Raw genomic sequence first — 16866 nt, 5'->3', positions numbered from 1 at the left:
TCTTCCATGCTTCCCAATCATCACCTCTCCTGAGTACCACTTATATAGGTAAGGAGAGACCTTGGGCACTGCAGCACACACAGTCCTTGCTCTCTTTAAGAAAGGGAGCCTTCTGCTCTAGCAATTCATGTGGCGCAGACAAACTATTTGCTGAAAATGGAACAAGGCCAGCAGCTTATTCCATAAAGGGAACACTGAACAGTCACCAGAAAACCATGATACTAAGAGAGCAGGGTACTGGGAATCCACCCAAAGATCACGCTCTGTGGCTAGGACTGAGATGCACATCAAAGACATATAGCTGTGGACAAGAGCCAGAGATCAACACTCAGAGCCAAGACAGACACCAGGAACAAGGTGAAAATGAAGAAAAGGGGCTGGGTGAAAAGAATCATTGCTGTTAAAAATAAAGCTTAAAGAAACCCACTCCATCCAAAAGCAGGGAGGCCCTTGACATATCCCTTATAGAAAATCAGTAGTCCTTCAATGTACAGGCTTCGGGGTCTCCTGTAAAAAATCAGAGTGAGTCCCTCAAGCCAAGGTCATGCACTAAAACCACCCAGCTGAGGCTTCCTGGAATCAAACCAGGTGTAGACAGTTCAAGCACCTTACATTACTGATTTCATGGCCAGAAGCAGCATGTGGAAAACTAGTAATGCCTTTTGTGAGGATCCCCCACAGCTATTGGCAAACTCTGCAGAGAAGTCAGGGGTTAGGGCTCCCTCAGGTGATGAAGATGTGGGGACAGCAGGAAGGTCACACTGCTCAGTCTTTCTATGCTAGAAACATCCCTAAGGATGGATTGATTCAAATGAAAACAGCTCAGAAAGGACAACAGAGGCAGAGGCCCATCGCTTCACCAGGAGCCAGCCTGAGCACCAGCAGCAGTTTTGATGTTGCCACTTTACCTTTTCAGTGGGCCGGAAAACGATGGGCAGGGTTAAGGACATACCAGGACTCAGAGTGATCGGCTGTGGAAAAACAGTGAAGAAGAATCGCGTGGACGGACATCTAGATAATGAAATCAAAACAAGAGATTTTGTCTGAGGGTGTACAGCTGTTGTTAAGTTAGCAGAACAGAGAAAAAATTAAAACCTCCAGATCCCACAATTCGAAGCACTTTACACACCTAACCCCAGGGGTACCTTGGTAGCACATCAGCAGAAACAGGGGCAGCACCCAAATGTCCTGGAAACCCATTCCCAGCTCTACCTACCTACCTACCTACCTACCCCTACCTTGAGCAATATTTTACATTCCCAGGCCATGCGGCGTGAGCAAAACACATTTGGCTGAAACGTTTGAGTTTCAGAGCGGGGAGGGTCACAGGGAGAGCTGGAGTGGCTCAACATCCAGTGGGACTCCCGGGAGCACTAGACACACTAGTGACTGGCTGGCATACATCCACAATTAAAATCTCACTAGACTGGAAATGCTTCACAGACAGAAGTATCAGCAAAACAGAATTTAAAAAAAAAAAAAAAAGCACTTCATTTAAAATACTCCTGCCAGGAACAAGGGCTGTGAATCTGAATTAGCAGGTTTCTGTCCTGCTACATAAGTGTGTGTGTGCTGTCTCCAGCACTCAGCCCAAGGGGAGAGGGGGCAGATGAACCCAAGGAAAGGTGCTAACGTGACTGATACAGCAGGAGGCATGAAGATGCAATGAGAGCCTGAGGAGTACAAAGAAGAAAGAAACTTCCCACGCACCTGTAGCTTAGCTTCTGGGTTTTCTCATGAACATTTTTCAAGATCAGATGTTTGATCATCTCTTTTCCAAGTTCCCAGCCGTGCCATCTGAGTGTTTCAGCCACCTCAATGCCCCAGAATATGCTTTTCTTCTTCTTTGTCTTTCTTGCAGACAGCTTAGGGAGTTGCAATGGGAACATTAGCAGTTGGTGAAGGGAGGAGAAATCACTCAAACAACTGTTTCTCTATGCTAAAAGTCTCTGACTCTGGCAAAGGACGGGAGGAGCCACCCTGCGGCAAAGCTTCAGGAGTCACAAAAAGCCCCGCTCCAGGAGCCCAGAGGGGACATCTCCTGGCCACAGCCCAAACAACAGATATTACAGGATGTCGTGAACAAGGGAAGCAAAGGCTAAAGGTTTCCTTGTTTTTCTCCTTTCCCTGCCCTGTCAGTAAATCCACCCACAACAATAGCACCCTTTGGTCCTCCACTCACCTTTCTGGTGCTGCCATGGCACAGCTTCCGAAAAGAGTCAGAGTTTTGGGGCTCACCATGCACCTGAGCAAGCATCTGAAAAAAAAGAGGAAAAAGTCCTCACGCACACTTCTGCTGCACCCAGACGGTCTTTGCTGCCAAGACCTGGCTGCTCCCAGAGACCCAACGACCCCTCCCCGGGCTCAGGGTGCCACACCTCCCCGCAGGGGCTGCAGTGTCCCCAATAGCATCCCAATTTCACCAGCTGAGTCCAGCCCTCTCCATAGACCACGTTGTGCCCAGGCTGCCACGGCCCTGTGCTCAGCAGTGCCCTTGGCACAGACCGTGACTCCCACCTCACTCACAGCTCAGCCCCCTGTGGCAGAGCTCTCCTTGGCCCTGTATAGCACAGCCCTGCCCAGACCACTACAGCCCACAGAGCCCAGTATAGCAAAGCCCTGCCCTATACCCTTGCCTGACCCCCTAAACCCCTTTATAGGGAACTCTTGCTGTGGCACGGCCCTGCTCCCTGTTCCATTTCTAACCCTGCTTGGCCCTCGGAGCAGAGACCGGGCCCTCTGCCGCCGCCGCCCCGGGCCCCCACGGCCAGCCCGGCTCCCTGTGGCACTGCCTGGCCCCACAGCCCAGCCCGGCCCGGGACACCTCAGGGCCCGGCCGGCCCCGGCCGCGGCCGCTCAGCGCCACGAGGCCCCGGCCCGTGTTGCTATGGAGACGGGACGTGGCTGCGCCGTCTCCCGGAGAAACGACGGCGGCCGCCTCGGGTCAATCCGCGCACGGGGCGCGGCGATGGCTGCCGGCGATGGCCGCCAGGGGTCAGCGCAGGGACGCGCAGAGCGGGGAGGCGGCGGGGGGGCCGGGGCAGGGAGCGGGCGGGGGCAAGGGGGCAGGTGAGGGGGCTCAGAGGGCAGATAGAGGGGTGCGGGGGGCAAGTGGGGAGTTCTCAGGGGTGCAGAGGGCAGATGGGGGAGCTGAGGGGGTGCGGGGCAGATGGAAGGGTACCCGGGGGAGATGGGAGGGAGCAAGGAGTGCAGGGGTCGATGGGGACCAGGGGGAGATGGGAGACCTCAGGAGCAGGGAGATGGAGGGGGACAGGTCACAGATGGAGGGGTGCGGGTGTGCAGCAGAGAGCTCAGGGACAAGGGGTGATGAGGAGGGGTGCAGGGGAGGGAGACTGGCACAAAGCTGAGTTAGCAAAGGGGGTGCCGTGAGGTACGTGGGTGCGTGTGATGAGTGGGTGAGGATGCTGTGGGGCTAAGAGGTGGGGATGCCAGGGAGGCAAGGGGCCATGGGGTGCAGCAGGCTGGAGAGTGCTGGCATAGGAATGGGGTGGCATCGTAATGGGGTTGGGTCACCCTGAGCTCCTTGGAGCATTGGTGGCACAGGTAACAAGTTCTGACTGTTGCCAAAGGAGTTATGGAGCCAAGACTGGCAAAGGGGCAGAGGGACACAGGCCGGGGAGCTCTGGCTGCACAAGCCCATCAGGTATCCCAGGCATCATTCCCGGGGGGCACCATCACCACCATGGGACACTCCTGCATCTTCCCAGTGCTCTGGATGTCCCTCGGGGAGGGGGGGAACCCATGTGTTCCTGCTGGGGAGGGCCAGACAGCCTCTCCGGGACGCACAGGAAGCAGCACAGCAGAGAGCGGGGCTGGCCACGTCCCGCAGCACAGGGAGGGTGCCAGGGCAGAGGCAGGAAGGAGATGCAGCTTTAATGGCATTTGTCGATGTTTACAACATGAGTCATCTGGCTAAGCAGCCGTAAATCAGCACCCCAACTCCCCCAGCATCAGTCGTGTCCCCTCCTCTGTTCCCCCAGCACTGGACAAGTGCCTGGCTCCTGCAGAAGCAACCTCATAAATAACAGCAACAAAACAAACCCTCCCGCAGCCACGGCGGGCCCGTGTGCACCAAGTGCGAGATGAACGCCTCCCATCCATCACTTTAATGGTTGTACTCTGGAAATTAAACCTGTCACGGCCCATCAAGGTGAACGTTTTAAGTCTGTGACATCCCTTCAGCTCCCCTCCTCCTTCCTGGCACTCTTTTTTTTGTTGCTTTCAGTCTCTCCTTTTCATCTCTGCCGCTGCTGTCCCTGTCTCCCCCCTCTCACTCCCACCCCAGTGTGCTCAGCTCCAGCCTGTGGTCCTCTCCATGCTCTCCCACTGCCAGACGATCAGGTTGAACATAGGGTGGTAGAAGTCTTTGGCACTGAGGGTCTTGCAGCCATGGTCTGGCACCTGCCACCATCTCAGTGCTCAGTTCTGTGTGCCTGCTGGGTAGAACACAGCTCCCCTGGGGCAATGGGTTTCTCCTGCCCCACTGTCTCCACAGCATAATGGCCGGGAATTGGGTACCATCCTTTCCCACTCCCCCCACGTCTCCTCCTTCCTTTCCCTGTCTTTCTTCCCCACTTCCCCTCATTTATTCTTCTCCTGCTCTGTGTCACACCAACCAGCGCAGGCTCCTGGCACCTGGCCCCTACCCTGGCTCACATCTGCCCCCTTGGAGCAAGGGCTGCACACTCCCCAGGACCAGAGATTCCCCCTGGGCAGTGCCAGGGATCCGGACACCTTCTGCGTGGGCAGCGGGACTCTGCTGTGCCCTGAGCTGGGTTGTCTGGGGACAGGGGACCTGTGCACCGAGGATGCCACGCACCCAGGGGGAAGCTGCTGAGCTGCCAGCAGCCACTGCGGGTCACTGTCACCTCACACAGGACTGTTACCCATCCGTCCGTCCATCCGTCCGTCCATCCATCCATCCTTCAATCCATCCATACATTCCCATGCTTTTCTCTCTCATCATTTGCATTCCCTGTCCATTCCTCTGTCCCAAAAGTATCGCATCTGTCCTGCAGCCGACGGTGCTGATCCCCAGCCCCACAGCAGCATCAACCAGGCATTACCCAGCCCTATGAGGTATGACAGCCCCTCACCAAAGCTTACCTCTCCCATTCCTCACTGATCAGCTGCCAGAGGTTACCCGGGGCTCCTGAGGGGCTGCAGCCCCTCAGCAGCTCCCACACCCCCAGCAGGTCCTGGGGGCAGCCAGCCCTCCCTGTCACCCCCGGGCAAGAACAGGGAGAAGAGAGGAGGGGACAGCAGAACGTGGGGCAGCAGTAGAGACATGATGGGCTGCCTGGGGATGGGGCATCGCAGGCCAGCCTGCCCCGTTCCTGCAGCTCTTCGTGCACTGGGGTGAAGCAGGGCTGCCCCCTAGGCTAGGGGGGTGGGGGGGCTGGGCGTTGCAGGACCAGTCCCTCTGCCTGCATGGCCAGCTCAGCATCCCCAAGGGGAGGCCCAGAAAGTGTACAGGGAGGTCTATAGGGTCTGCCAGGACCCTCTGGCACCCTGAGGACAGGGCAGAATCATGGAATGAGCCCAAAAAGAGGCTGAGTGGAGTTTAGGTATCACCAGGGGAAAAGGGGGCTCATCACAGCATTAAGCCCTCACAAACAGCCTGAGCACCAGGAAGGTTCCATCCCCACCTCACTTCAGGGCAATGCCACACCAGTGCAACCAGGCTGATGGCAAGACAGAAAACAGCATTGCTGTATTAGCCAATTAATCAGCTCGGCTTCATGAGGCAGCTCCATTTTGCCCAGCAATGTGCAGACCCCACCCAGAATGCAGGCTAGAGACAAGGCAGGTTGGCATTCACCCTCGGCATCCTCTTTCCCAGCCCTTCATGCCACCAAGGGGAAGGACAGCCGGCATCACACAGGGCTCAGCGACGAGCTTGCTCCAAGCACTGTCGTATATGCAGGGAAGGGGCAGTGCACAGCCCAGGAAGGGTCTGGGGTCTGTCCCCAACAGCTGTGCCAGTCTGCTGTCCCCACCCAGCTCCCCAGGGACCCTGCAGGGCAGTGAAGTGGCAGGAGGGGACAGAGCATCCCGTCCCCTAAGGAAGAGTACAGGCATCCGGATAACAGCTTTATAGGGGAGGAAGGTGGGGACTCCCCCAAATACACATAGAGGAATAATTATGAGTTAAATAGGATCCAAACACACATAAATTAAAGGGGAGCAGGTGTCCTGCAGAACCCCCCCCAGCTCCACCCCCCAGCTCCACCCCGGCACAGTCTGTGTCTGCCAGCAAAGAGACCCCTGACACTGCAGCCCCTGTTCCCGGCCGACTCGGGCCACCTTTCACAACACAGAGCCGATCTTCCTCTCTGCGGCTCCCATCTCATCCTCCTCTTCTTCTTCCTCCTCACCCCCCGAGCAGGAGGAGTCCGGCCCATAGCCCAGCTCAGCGGTGCTGTGGTGCAGGAAGCCCGAACCAGGGCTGCAGCCCATGAACTCGGGGCTTTCGGCAGCCTGTCCCCGGGGCTCGCCGGGCAGCAGCTTCTCACAGGCTTTGCTGAGCCCTCGTTGCTTCTCAGCCTCCGCCGGAGCTCCCTGCTCCTTGGCTTTGCGGCTCCGTTTCCACTTCATGCGGCGGTTCTGGAACCAGATCTTCACCTGCCAAAGGAGAGCCCCCAGGGAAAGTGTGTCCCCCTGTCCCGTCCCGTCCCCACTCACCCCCTCGCCTCCCCTGCATGGAGGGTTCCTCCAAAAGCCTTTTTGTTGTGAGGCATCCCATGGTACTGTGGGTCTGTGAGGAGGCTCAGGATGTCATGGGGAGAGGAGTAGCTGGGAGGCCTCTGTGGTGGGGGTCAGGGTCAGAGGGGACCAGCAATCCCCCAGGATGCGCAAGGACGTGCGCAGGGACATTAAAAGAGGAGTTTTAGCCCCACAAAAAGCCCTCTCCCACAGTGTGGGCAGGGATGGGAAGGCTCTGAAATCTAAGTTGGGGGTGCTGGGTAAAAAAAGGAGCAGTATTTTGGGGTTCCATTTGCAAGGGAAGAGCCTGGAGCCCACCAGGCAGGTCTCTGCAGAGATGCCCTGGGAAGGGGTGCTGATGGAGACAGTGGGGTGCGGGACTGATGGCAGCCAAATGAGGGGCATCAGCGTTGCCCATGACCTTGACTTCCCGCCCCGCAGCACAGCCCCCCGCCTGGTGCTCTGCCCCATTCCCCCCAGGACCAAGGTACCTGTGTCTCAGTGAGCATTAGCGACGTGGCCACCTCAAAGCGCTTGGGTCTGGACAGGTACTTGTTGAGCTTGAACTGGTTCTCGAGCTCCAGGAGCTGTTGGCTGGTGAAGGCTGTACGGGGCCGACGGCACTTCCCCATCAAGCCAGACTGCGGGGTGGCTGCGGGGCAGACAGCGGGTGCGGGTCAGAGGACAACAGGGCTGGGGACTGCGGGGGACATCCCCTCGGCAAGCCCAGGATGAGGAGAAAGGCAAGCGTCTCTTCCATCATCTCCCACCCCAATAATGGCTTTATTGCTTGGCTGATAGGAACCAGCGAGATACGTTATCAGGCCTCGGTGTGCAACTGGGATCAGTCCTGTGACTGAAATTAAACCTCCTTTTTTATTGCCAGGCCACGCAGGTGGCTGCCCAACTGCCAGGGGCTGCGGCGGCAGGGCTGCCGGCGAGCCCCGCTATCTCTCCCACGGCCCTTGAAGGCAGCGCGGCACTGAATCAGGAGGCAGCGGGAACAAAGGGACCTTTGAGAGTCCAGCGTGGGGTGGCTGCCGCACCGTGTTTGATCCCCGCTTATCTCCTCTCCCCTGGCTTTATTGTCACCCTGGGGTTCAGCTTTTACTGCTTCTCCCAGCACCGCAGCGGCAATCAAATCCAGAGGTTTGCAGCTGGGAGTAAAGTGCCGGAGAGGTGTGAGTGGGGGCATTAATGGGAAAGATCCTTGGCACGTCCCTGCTACTGTGTCTTGTGGGGGTGAGACGGAGCATCGTGGCCACAGAGATGTGCCCTGCTTGGTGAGGGTCACTCGGCTCGCCCCGCTTTGCACTTCGTGGGGCATCATCCGCGTTATCTCCCTTAGATTCCAGCTTTGATCCCGACCTGCCCATCTCCTGAGGTGTCCACCGAGCCCTTCACAAACACAGCGGTGACGCATGAGACAGGAATTTATGAAGGGGGCATTAACTGATCACGATTCAGGTTTGATCCCAAGTACCTGGATGCTGGGTGGGACGGGTCAAACAGGCAGAGCCCAGGCTGGGCTGGGGCTCTGAGAACTCCTCGTGGGAGCCAAATGGACACGACCCCTCCTGTGCCTGCAGCCCCACCATGCCAGGAGAAACTAGGACCCACCTTGCAGCCACTGGTCGTTTAAACTAGGGACAAAATAGAGGCACGCCGCGCCGATGGCTCTGACACACACACGGTGCATTATTTTGCACACAAAACATATTCAAGGCTAAAAACAAATGAGAGGCTCAAAGGATTGGTGGGATGAATACAAATGTTGGATGAAAGACGGCTCAGCTCCACAGAGCTCAGCTGCTGCCCAGGCTCTGGCTGGCCACGAATGCTCTCTGACTGTACAAATTCTCGGCAGAGACGTGGGACCAAACAGACTTTGGAAAGCTCCTGTCTGCTAAGGAAAGGAGGTGCCATGGGGACCAGCATCTGCGAGGATGGGGCAGCCCATGCTAGCACCCCTTGAAGCTCCCAGGGGTGAAGGCCAGAGATGTGTCAGAAAGAACTGGAGAGGAAATTTCTTCAGTCCATCTCGGTGGGAAGCGCAACATAGGGCAGCCCCAGGCAGCGTCCACCAGCTCGGGGGCTCTGGCACCCACCAACCCCTCTTTGCTGCTGGAGACGGGAGAGTGCACTGGGACACTCCATGCCTCAGTCCCTCCCCAGAGCAGGGGCTGCTCTGCATGAGCTGGCTGTACTGGGTCAGGGAAGGATCCCTCTGAGCTGGTCCTCTTTCTGGGCATGGTCTCTAGAGGATGCTTTGGGGAAAGAGAAGGGAAGAGGGTGTGCTCACATCCCAGCATCCAGTAATCCAGGACTTTTGTGCTTTTTGGAGCTGAAGGCTGTTTTGCCAGGGGCAAAAAAAAATATCATGCTCCAGCCTCAATTCTCCACCCAAAGCAGAGAGTCCAGGGCTCTGCATCCTGGCTCTGGGAAGCACAGAAATTCTTCAGACCACCCCAAAAAGGCTCCTCTCTGCCTCCTCCTGCAAGGCCAGATGTGGCTAGACTAAAAACAGATGTGGGAAGAGGGGAGGCACAGAAGCGAGTCTTGACTTCAAAAGCAGGGGGCGGTTGAGTCTGTCCAGATTCGGAGGAGGCTGGAGGCAGCTTGCTTTAACAACACCTGCCCAAGGGACTCACTCTTCCCCAGGTAAGATGCTGAGGACTGATTGGTCTAGCAGGGAAAAGAACAGAAAGTTTGCCCAAAAGCCAAATAAATCCAAACTGTATATATCCCAAATAACTGCCAATGCAGGGGACCGACTGCTGGAGCATGGTCCCTCTGCCAGCCCCAGGTTCTTCATCCCAGTGCCTCCAATTCAGGCTCAGTGCAGTGGTGTCCATTGCAAACCTGGTACAGACCCTGAATTCCTTGGAAATCCGTCCTGCCTCCTGCCCCAGTGCTGACAAAAAAACCCAGCCCTCAAACTCCTCTGAGGTGTTGTCAGACAGTTCAAGGCACCATCAGTCCAAAGTCTAGCCTACACAGGTATGGCTAGACACCTACCCTGGGGCCTCCTTTGACAATACACCCTTCAGCAGCTACTATTATCCATCACCACTGCTCCCCACCGTGACTTGTTCAAGATTTTGCCTGCAGATGAGATGGGGTGAGCCCAAACCGGCACAGCTCTAAGGTCCACCCAACCTTCAGCCACCTGCAGGAGCAGCTCAGCATGGACCGGAAGCTCCAATGTCTCTGGCCTCAGACCTGCTGTCAGCTTCCCTGAAGGGCCCTGACTCCTTTGCATGGTGACAGTATGGGGGCAAGAGGGCCTGTGATTTCTCACTGGGGAAGGAGCACAGGGAGGAGACGGAGGAAATGTAGTCTGAGGGTATGAGGTAGGTTCCAGTTTCCCATGTAAAGAGGAACTGATGCCTTATGGCTGCTGGTAGCACCAGCCTGTCCTGCCAATGGGCTTGTTGGAGTCCTGTCCTCCCCTGTCCTGTCCTGTGGCAGGCTGTCACATGAACATGGACAACATTCTCCCACGGGATGCACAGATGGCATTCCCCAGGGCTCACATCCCCCAGTCCCTGCCAGTTGAGCTATGAACCCATCTCCATCACAATGACCATCCCACAGAAAGAACAACCCTTCAGGAAGGCTCTCCACCTTATCCACCTCCTACCAGAAGATCAGCGACTGCCTCAGCATCGCACCTTTGCTTGCCAAAGGATTTCCTATCTGCCCAGCCATCTTCTCCATTGCTACATCCAAGATCAGAACTCGCCTCTACATGCCTTCAGCCTGGCAGGGCTCAGACCCCCTCAAAGGTGCCCAGCATTTGGCTGTAATATCAGTATATAAATTGCTTGACCTGGAGCCGGTAATGCCCTTCAAGTCTGAGGCCAGGAGCTCTACAAGGCAGCTGCCTTCTGGATAATTAGATAAAGCTTATAAAGAATTGTTGGTTTATTTGATACAGTTCCGTCTACTTGATAACAAGGGTAATCCTAGGTTGATATTAACTCACTTGGTTTTAATTTGGTTTGTTTAGCTATAGTTCACTTAACTTTGTGAGCTAGCAGATAAAGGAGAGGAAATTAGCACCCTGTCTGCTTTGGAGGTGTTTCTCCAGGTGTCAGGGCTAGGAGAGGGAGATGTGGTCTCACTGTCATCAAGGCCATCACCAGAGGCTTCTCCTGGCCTGCTGGCAGCCCTGACCATTGGCTGTCGGGCAGCATGTGTAAGGGCACTTGCTACCTCTGCTAGTCCCTTGCTTGCTCTGCTATTGACCCCCGGTTGCTGCTTGCCAGCTGTTTTCCAGCCTGTGTTTCCTGCTGATGCCAGACCACTGTGCACCTGGCCAGCCTTGGAAGGCTCTGCCTTTTGAAGCAGTTTGATATGACTTATCTTGCCCACTCCCATAGCCCAGCACAGCCCATCAGCCAGCTCTCCACCACTGCGGGCAGGATCCGGCCTGGGCTCCAAGCCATTGTGAGCTGGTGATGTGAAGAAGTGATGTCCCAGGAAAAGCTGCCTGAGCACCAGGTCCCCAGTGGGGAATCCTTTGCTCTTCCCAAGAGTCTGCAGCTGTATGTCACCGCTCTCCACTCCTACAACTCTCCCCTGTGGCAGGTCTCTGCACTTGACTCCCATTGCCGCACTGAATTCCCATGCTGCTAGCCAGGGCAAATAAATCACTGCTCCCAGAAATACCGATAGGCACGGCAACCTGCTGCCAAGTGCTCCCCGTGTGCGGTTCAGGAGGTGCTCAAAGCAAAGCCCTAGGACAGGGACTCAGGCTGGGAGCAGCAGAGCCTGGGTGGGCAGCATCCCTACCCGCTCCTGCGCTCAGGCCTTCCCGCCCAGCCCTCTCACTCCGCATTGCAGCAGACAGCTGCTGGCTGTGGCTCTGCAGAGGCGGCTAGGGAGGAAGGCACAGCACCTGCTTGCACCGTGGCAAGAGCACTTCTCCGAGCAACCCCAGCATCCAAGCTCAGACCAGGTTCCTAAGGGTACCCGCTGCCTCAGACCATCTCCCCAGCATCCCACCTCCCACACACTCAGGTGAGAGCAGGGTGAGTGCGTGCAACACATCCCTGTGGACCTTGAGGCTTCAGCTCAGGGGCTGTCCCACTCCTTCCCCCACCCTGACTGTCCCCAGGAGACCAAACTAGATGGTGCTTGTGAAACATCACTACATAGGCAGCTAAAGAAGGAATTGATGATTTAGTCCTGGAATCTTCCATGAATAAATCACAAGGGTGACTTCCCTCTAGGATGCCTCCGAACATGTCCCAGGAAGCTTTCAGATGCATTTCTCCCAAGTATCTGCCCAATGCTACCTGGAGAGCTCAACATGACCAGCACCAGCAGCATGGACACTTGTGCTCAGTCACTCTGGAAACCTCAGCCAGGCAAGTCTGTTTATCTTTCTATGTGATGTGACAGGGCTCCCAGGAATCACCAGCAGCCCAGGAGCCCTGTGCTGGGCTCCTACCCAACCTACTACCCTCCACAGAGAAATGAAGAAGGGCCTGGCAGGCAGCATGCCTGCAGCAGGACACAGGTGCCCCTTCCCGTCCCTGCATACCCACACCACTGTCCCCATCCTCACACCCTGGCCAGGACACTGAGGCAATATGAGCCCAGACACAGCCGTAACATGCAGCTGGGGCTAGTCCTGGTGACTACAGGGACAAGACATGCTGCAAAGAGACCTGCTTTTGGAGCTTGCAGTGAGCCCACAAGAGGAAAGGTTGAGGACACACTTGAGAACCCAAATGTTCCCAATTGACTGAAACAAGGATCTGAAGATGGACGAGGAATAGAGTCTGATGACACAGTCTACATGGCAGTGAAAATAACAGGAGATAGTGACCAGGGGAGCAGGATTCCTGGGAGAACAAGCATGGTGAGGAGAATAGATCCCAAGCTGAGCATTAAGTCCCCCAAGTCAGAAGTGATGTCCATGGGGAGGTACAGGCAGGTAGAGCAGCTGCCAACACACAAAGATTCATACTTCTGCTTCAAGGAGGCATCAGCTCAAGCTCTGCATCCATTTTGGTCCCTGTGCTTTGAGACTGGAGGACATTTGGAAGAAAACCCTGAAAGCAGTCAGCATGGAAACCCAGCTCAGAGGACTTGGAAGCAGCCGGGCTGTGCAGCAGAGGAATGAGCAGGGTGGAAGGGACCTACAGTCTCTCCTTACATGCAGACCAGGCAAACAAAGTGAATGGAGAGTGATTTGCTGTGCCTGGCATGATAAATTTTGGGAGAAAACTGGAGCAAGAAAAGCTTCAAAGCAGGAAAATTCCTGAAGTACTAAACTGGAGACTCTGGGGAGAGACAATCCCCACTGCAAAGGGCTCCCCAGAATGGGGAGAAAACACCTTTCAGCTCTGATTTAAAAATCTACAGCTTTGGCAGCTTTTGCCACATCCTTGTTACACCTCCACATCTCCTTTGCCTCTACTCTGCTTTGGGCTCTCCAGGGCCCAGTGCACTGATGCTTTGGTCAGAAACTGTTTTTCCTCTCCTGAGCTATCCCAGGAGTCCCACTTAGTGCTCCCACAAGACCTATTGACACACTGTTCCCGTACATCACAGCACAGCCCCAACACTCCCTCCACAAGCTGCTCTCATGCCCGTGATTTGGGATTTGTCTCCTTCCAACAGGCTTTTGGAGAAAAACAGCTCTGAAATTGATTCTGCACTTGAGAGGGATGTGTCTGTTGAGACACAAATATCTCTACGTTATCCCAGCCAGAAGTTGAGCTAGGGCACAGGGCAGATGCAGCGGTGTGATCCCACTCTGGTGAAACACACCCCTCCATGAAGCTACCTGGGTGCTGAGATACAGTAACAGACCCAGACCCGGCAAAGACAATGTGGCCTCTGCAGATGAGCAGGAAGGTGTTTTACCACCAGCAAATATAGAGATTTTTTTTCCCCTATTCTTGATATCATGCTTGAAGAGTGCACGCAGCCCATAGCACCAGAGGCTGATTCTACACCCTTAGGTGCCACCACCACTTCATAGTCGGGTCTATCTTATAGTCTGCAGAGAGCGAGGGAAAGGGAAAGCACCCTGGGGTGAGGAACAGCCTCTTTGCCTTCAACCTGTTCAGATGTAATTTGAGGAAGGAGCAATGAATGGGATGTTTCAAGTTAATTCTGTGTTTTTGCATTATTATTCATCCAGCCAGTTTATTAAATAACTAGCTTATCCAGCCATATTTTCTCTTTCTCTCTCTTTTTTTTTTTTTTTTTTTTTTTTTTTCAAATGAGCTCCCTGGTTATTAAGATGTTAAACTCAGCTAATAAATCCGGATACTCTGCCGGATGTTTATTAACAAGACACTCTCGGTTTATTGCCCATTGGCCCCATCTTCACGGCGACCAGACCGCCAGTCATCCCTAGCACAGAGTAGGGTCCAGGTCACACTGCCAGGGGTGCCAGTGACAGCCCTCGGTGGGATAAGAGCCCGAAGTCGGTGCCGGTGCCCGGCAGGACCCCCCCACACCCGCGGCCCAGTACTGCAGTGCAGGATTCGGTGCCTGCCCGCAGCCCTGGCCATGCCCACCGTGCAAGGGGCTGTGCACGGAGCCGGCACCCTCCTCGCATGCCAGGAGGGCCTGGGGCTGGGCTGGAGCCGAGCACGCTGCTGGGTTACCCGGTTCCTGAGGCTCCCTCCCGCACCGGGCTCACCAGCTCCACGGAGCCGGCTCCAGAGCGATCCTCGCCCCGCAGGAGCCTAGAGCGGCGGCGGGCAGGGACCGGGAGCCCCGTCGCCGGATCGGAGCGTGCCTCCCTCCCTGCCCCTGCCGGCAGTCCCCGCCGCAGGGACCCGAGCGGGTTCGTTCCCAACCGCACCTGGCGGGTTTTATTCGTTTCTTCGTGCCGGTTCCGGCCGCTGTTTCTTTATTTTCGTTTCCTCTCCCGCCGCGGGGGAGCCCAACGAGTGCGCGGCAGCCGTGCGCGGCCGGTAGCTGAAGCCAGACGGCTCGGCCCGGGAGCGGCTCTGCTCTGCCGGCACCTGGGCCATCCCGCAGCATCAGACCGGGGTACGGCGAGACTTCACCCTTCAGCTCGGGTTCCGGGGCTCCGCAGCCCTCGGAGGTCTCTGGATCTAAGATCTTGCCCCTCTTTCCCCGTGGGACCCGTAGACCTGCCTTGGCTGGGGAGCGGGTCTGGGCGCAGCAAGAGCCCCTCATTGGGATCAGCCCGAAGGCTCAAAGCGCCCGACGGGCTCCCCACCCGAACCGTCGGGGAACCGCGAAGTGGCGGCCTCGGAGAGACTCAACCCCCGCGTCCCCGGGGGGACCCGCAGCCTGTTGTGTCGGCGGAGTCCCTGGGAACTGGAAGGGGATGAGAGCTGCGTCCTACCCGACGGGAGGGTCTGTCCCCGGGTCACTCACCGTGGAAGTCGGAGAGTCTCGGCACCAGCATCCCGGCTCGGATCCAGTGCTCCAGCGGGAAGGAGCCGGCCACGGCCGCCTTCAGGTGCTCCGCGCCGGGCGGCGGCAGGTGGGGGATGCCGGTGTAGGCGAAAGCGGGGTGCTGGCCCCCCAGGGCCGGGAGCGGGTACACGGCGGGCGGATAGAGGGCCGGCAGGGCGCCGAGCCCGGGGCCGGGGAGGTGCAGCAAGCCGGGTTTGGGGACGAAGCTGGCCGGGGCGAGGGGCGCGGCGGCCGGGGGTGCCCGCGGCGAGGGGGTGTCGGAGCTCCCGGTGGGGCCGGGGCTTGCCGCGGGGCTCCCAGGGGTCAGCCCCGGCGGGGAGGCGCTCCGCGCCGGCTCTTCAGCCAGGAGCGCCTCGATGCGGAAGTTTTGGGACTTCTCCATGGGCTTGTGCATGGCCCGGCCCCGTGCGGAGCCGCCGGGCGCCCCGGCACCCCGCCGCTCCCCTGCCAGGGCACAGCCCGGCCGGGCAGCCCCGGGCCAGCCCCAGCACCGGCGGGCATCCACCCGCGGGGCCCCGCCGCGCCGCGCTCCGCGGGGCTGCCCTCGGGGGCAGCCCTCCTCTCCGCTCCTCCTCCCGGGCACTCGCTCGCCTGCCGGCACCGGGGGGGGGTTTTAACCCCCCCTCCACCTGCCCCAGCTCCCCATTGGCTCCGCGCCGGCCCCCCGCCCCGCCAGCCCGGCCTGCCTCCCCGCGGGCCCCGGGCGGGCTCCCCGCCGGCCTCCCTCCTCCGGCTTCCTCGTCCCCCGGCCACAGCAGCGGGGACGCTCCGGGGCCTGACCCAGCCCGTTCTGCCCCTTCCCCAGCCTATCCCAGCCCTGGTCCACACCCAGGAGGTGCCCCCAGCCTGCAGGACCCACTGCCCAGGGCACTGAGTCCTTCATCTTGATCCAGAGCCAATTCGGCTTTCCGTAGAAGCCCTCAGTGGGGAAACGGGTCTGTAGTTGCAGCGGCTGGAGGACATCCGGAGAGACAAGGTGGACTTCAGCACGCGTCGGGGAAGCCCTGCTGGGCTCCAGTGCTGCCCTGGCTCTGCAGAGCGCCCAGGCACTTGGCAGGGAGAGTACCTAGCTGGGAAGGCAGAAGAGGTGTTCCCTCATCAGCAGGTTCCTCCACACCCCATCACCAGGGATCACGGGCAGTGCCCAGCTGTGCCATTTCCCATTGCACCACTCTGGGCCAGGGAGATTAGTGGACCTGAGCTGGACACACAGAGACCACCACCCTCTATTACCCATGTCTGACCAAAACGCCAACAGAGCAGGTGTCTACAGGTAGATTGTTAATTGCCCAGTCTTATCTTTCCCAGACAAGACACAGCTTGGAGAATGGCACCAGGGAAGGACAGAGAGGAAAACCTTTGCTGATCTGGGAGATGTGATGAGCAGGAACAGAGCTGAACCCCCTGGCACTAGCCTTCATGGAGAGGCAGAATGCACGCAAGTGCATCTGTGGTCTCTGGCATCAAGGGCCCGCATCTGTCTGTCTCTGGGTCCCACCTTTTTGTGTTATGCTGGCACAGTGAGACAAGCCTCTGCTTGTTTGTGTCCAATGACAGGTTCTGCTCTTTGGGAGGTAAGTGAGGCAGCTGCTATTGCCCTGCCTAAATATTATAAAGGCTAAAGGGAGCTCCTATCCCTGTATTTCTTCTCTCTTCAGCATTTCCAGCACAGCCGTGTTCCCTGAGCAAGAGATGGGTTCAACCCCCGTGTCCCACAGA

The 16866-nt window shown here is 57.5% G+C and overlaps 2 protein-coding genes across 2 annotated transcripts in view; both read right to left on the bottom strand.

Annotated features, from left to right (window-relative positions):
- Nucleotides 1–2257, bottom strand: part of CFAP65 (cilia and flagella associated protein 65) — a 32506-nt gene extending 30249 nt beyond the window's left edge. The window contains 3 exon segments of the mRNA XM_086616157.1: nt 909–1011; nt 1711–1865; nt 2183–2257. Coding sequence (XP_086472283.1) covers nt 909–1011; nt 1711–1865; nt 2183–2257 — 333 coding nt within the window.
- A 4073-nt stretch (nt 2258–6330) lies between these two features.
- Nucleotides 6331–15541, bottom strand: LOC147528372 (uncharacterized). Its single transcript, XM_086615965.1, has 3 exons — nt 15106–15541; nt 7218–7378; nt 6331–6645 (listed from the first exon to the last, which is right to left on the bottom strand). The coding sequence occupies exons 1-3, from the start codon at nt 15539–15541 to the stop codon at nt 6331–6333; spliced, it is 912 nt and encodes a 303-aa protein (XP_086472091.1).
- Nucleotides 15542–16866: the final 1325 nt, after the last annotated feature.

Source organism: Tauraco erythrolophus, chromosome 8 (assembly GCF_009769465.1).
Source record: "Tauraco erythrolophus isolate bTauEry1 chromosome 8, bTauEry1.pri, whole genome shotgun sequence".
NCBI lineage: Eukaryota > Metazoa > Chordata > Aves > Musophagiformes > Musophagidae > Tauraco > Tauraco erythrolophus.
This window is presented reverse-complemented; position numbering and strand designations above follow the sequence as displayed.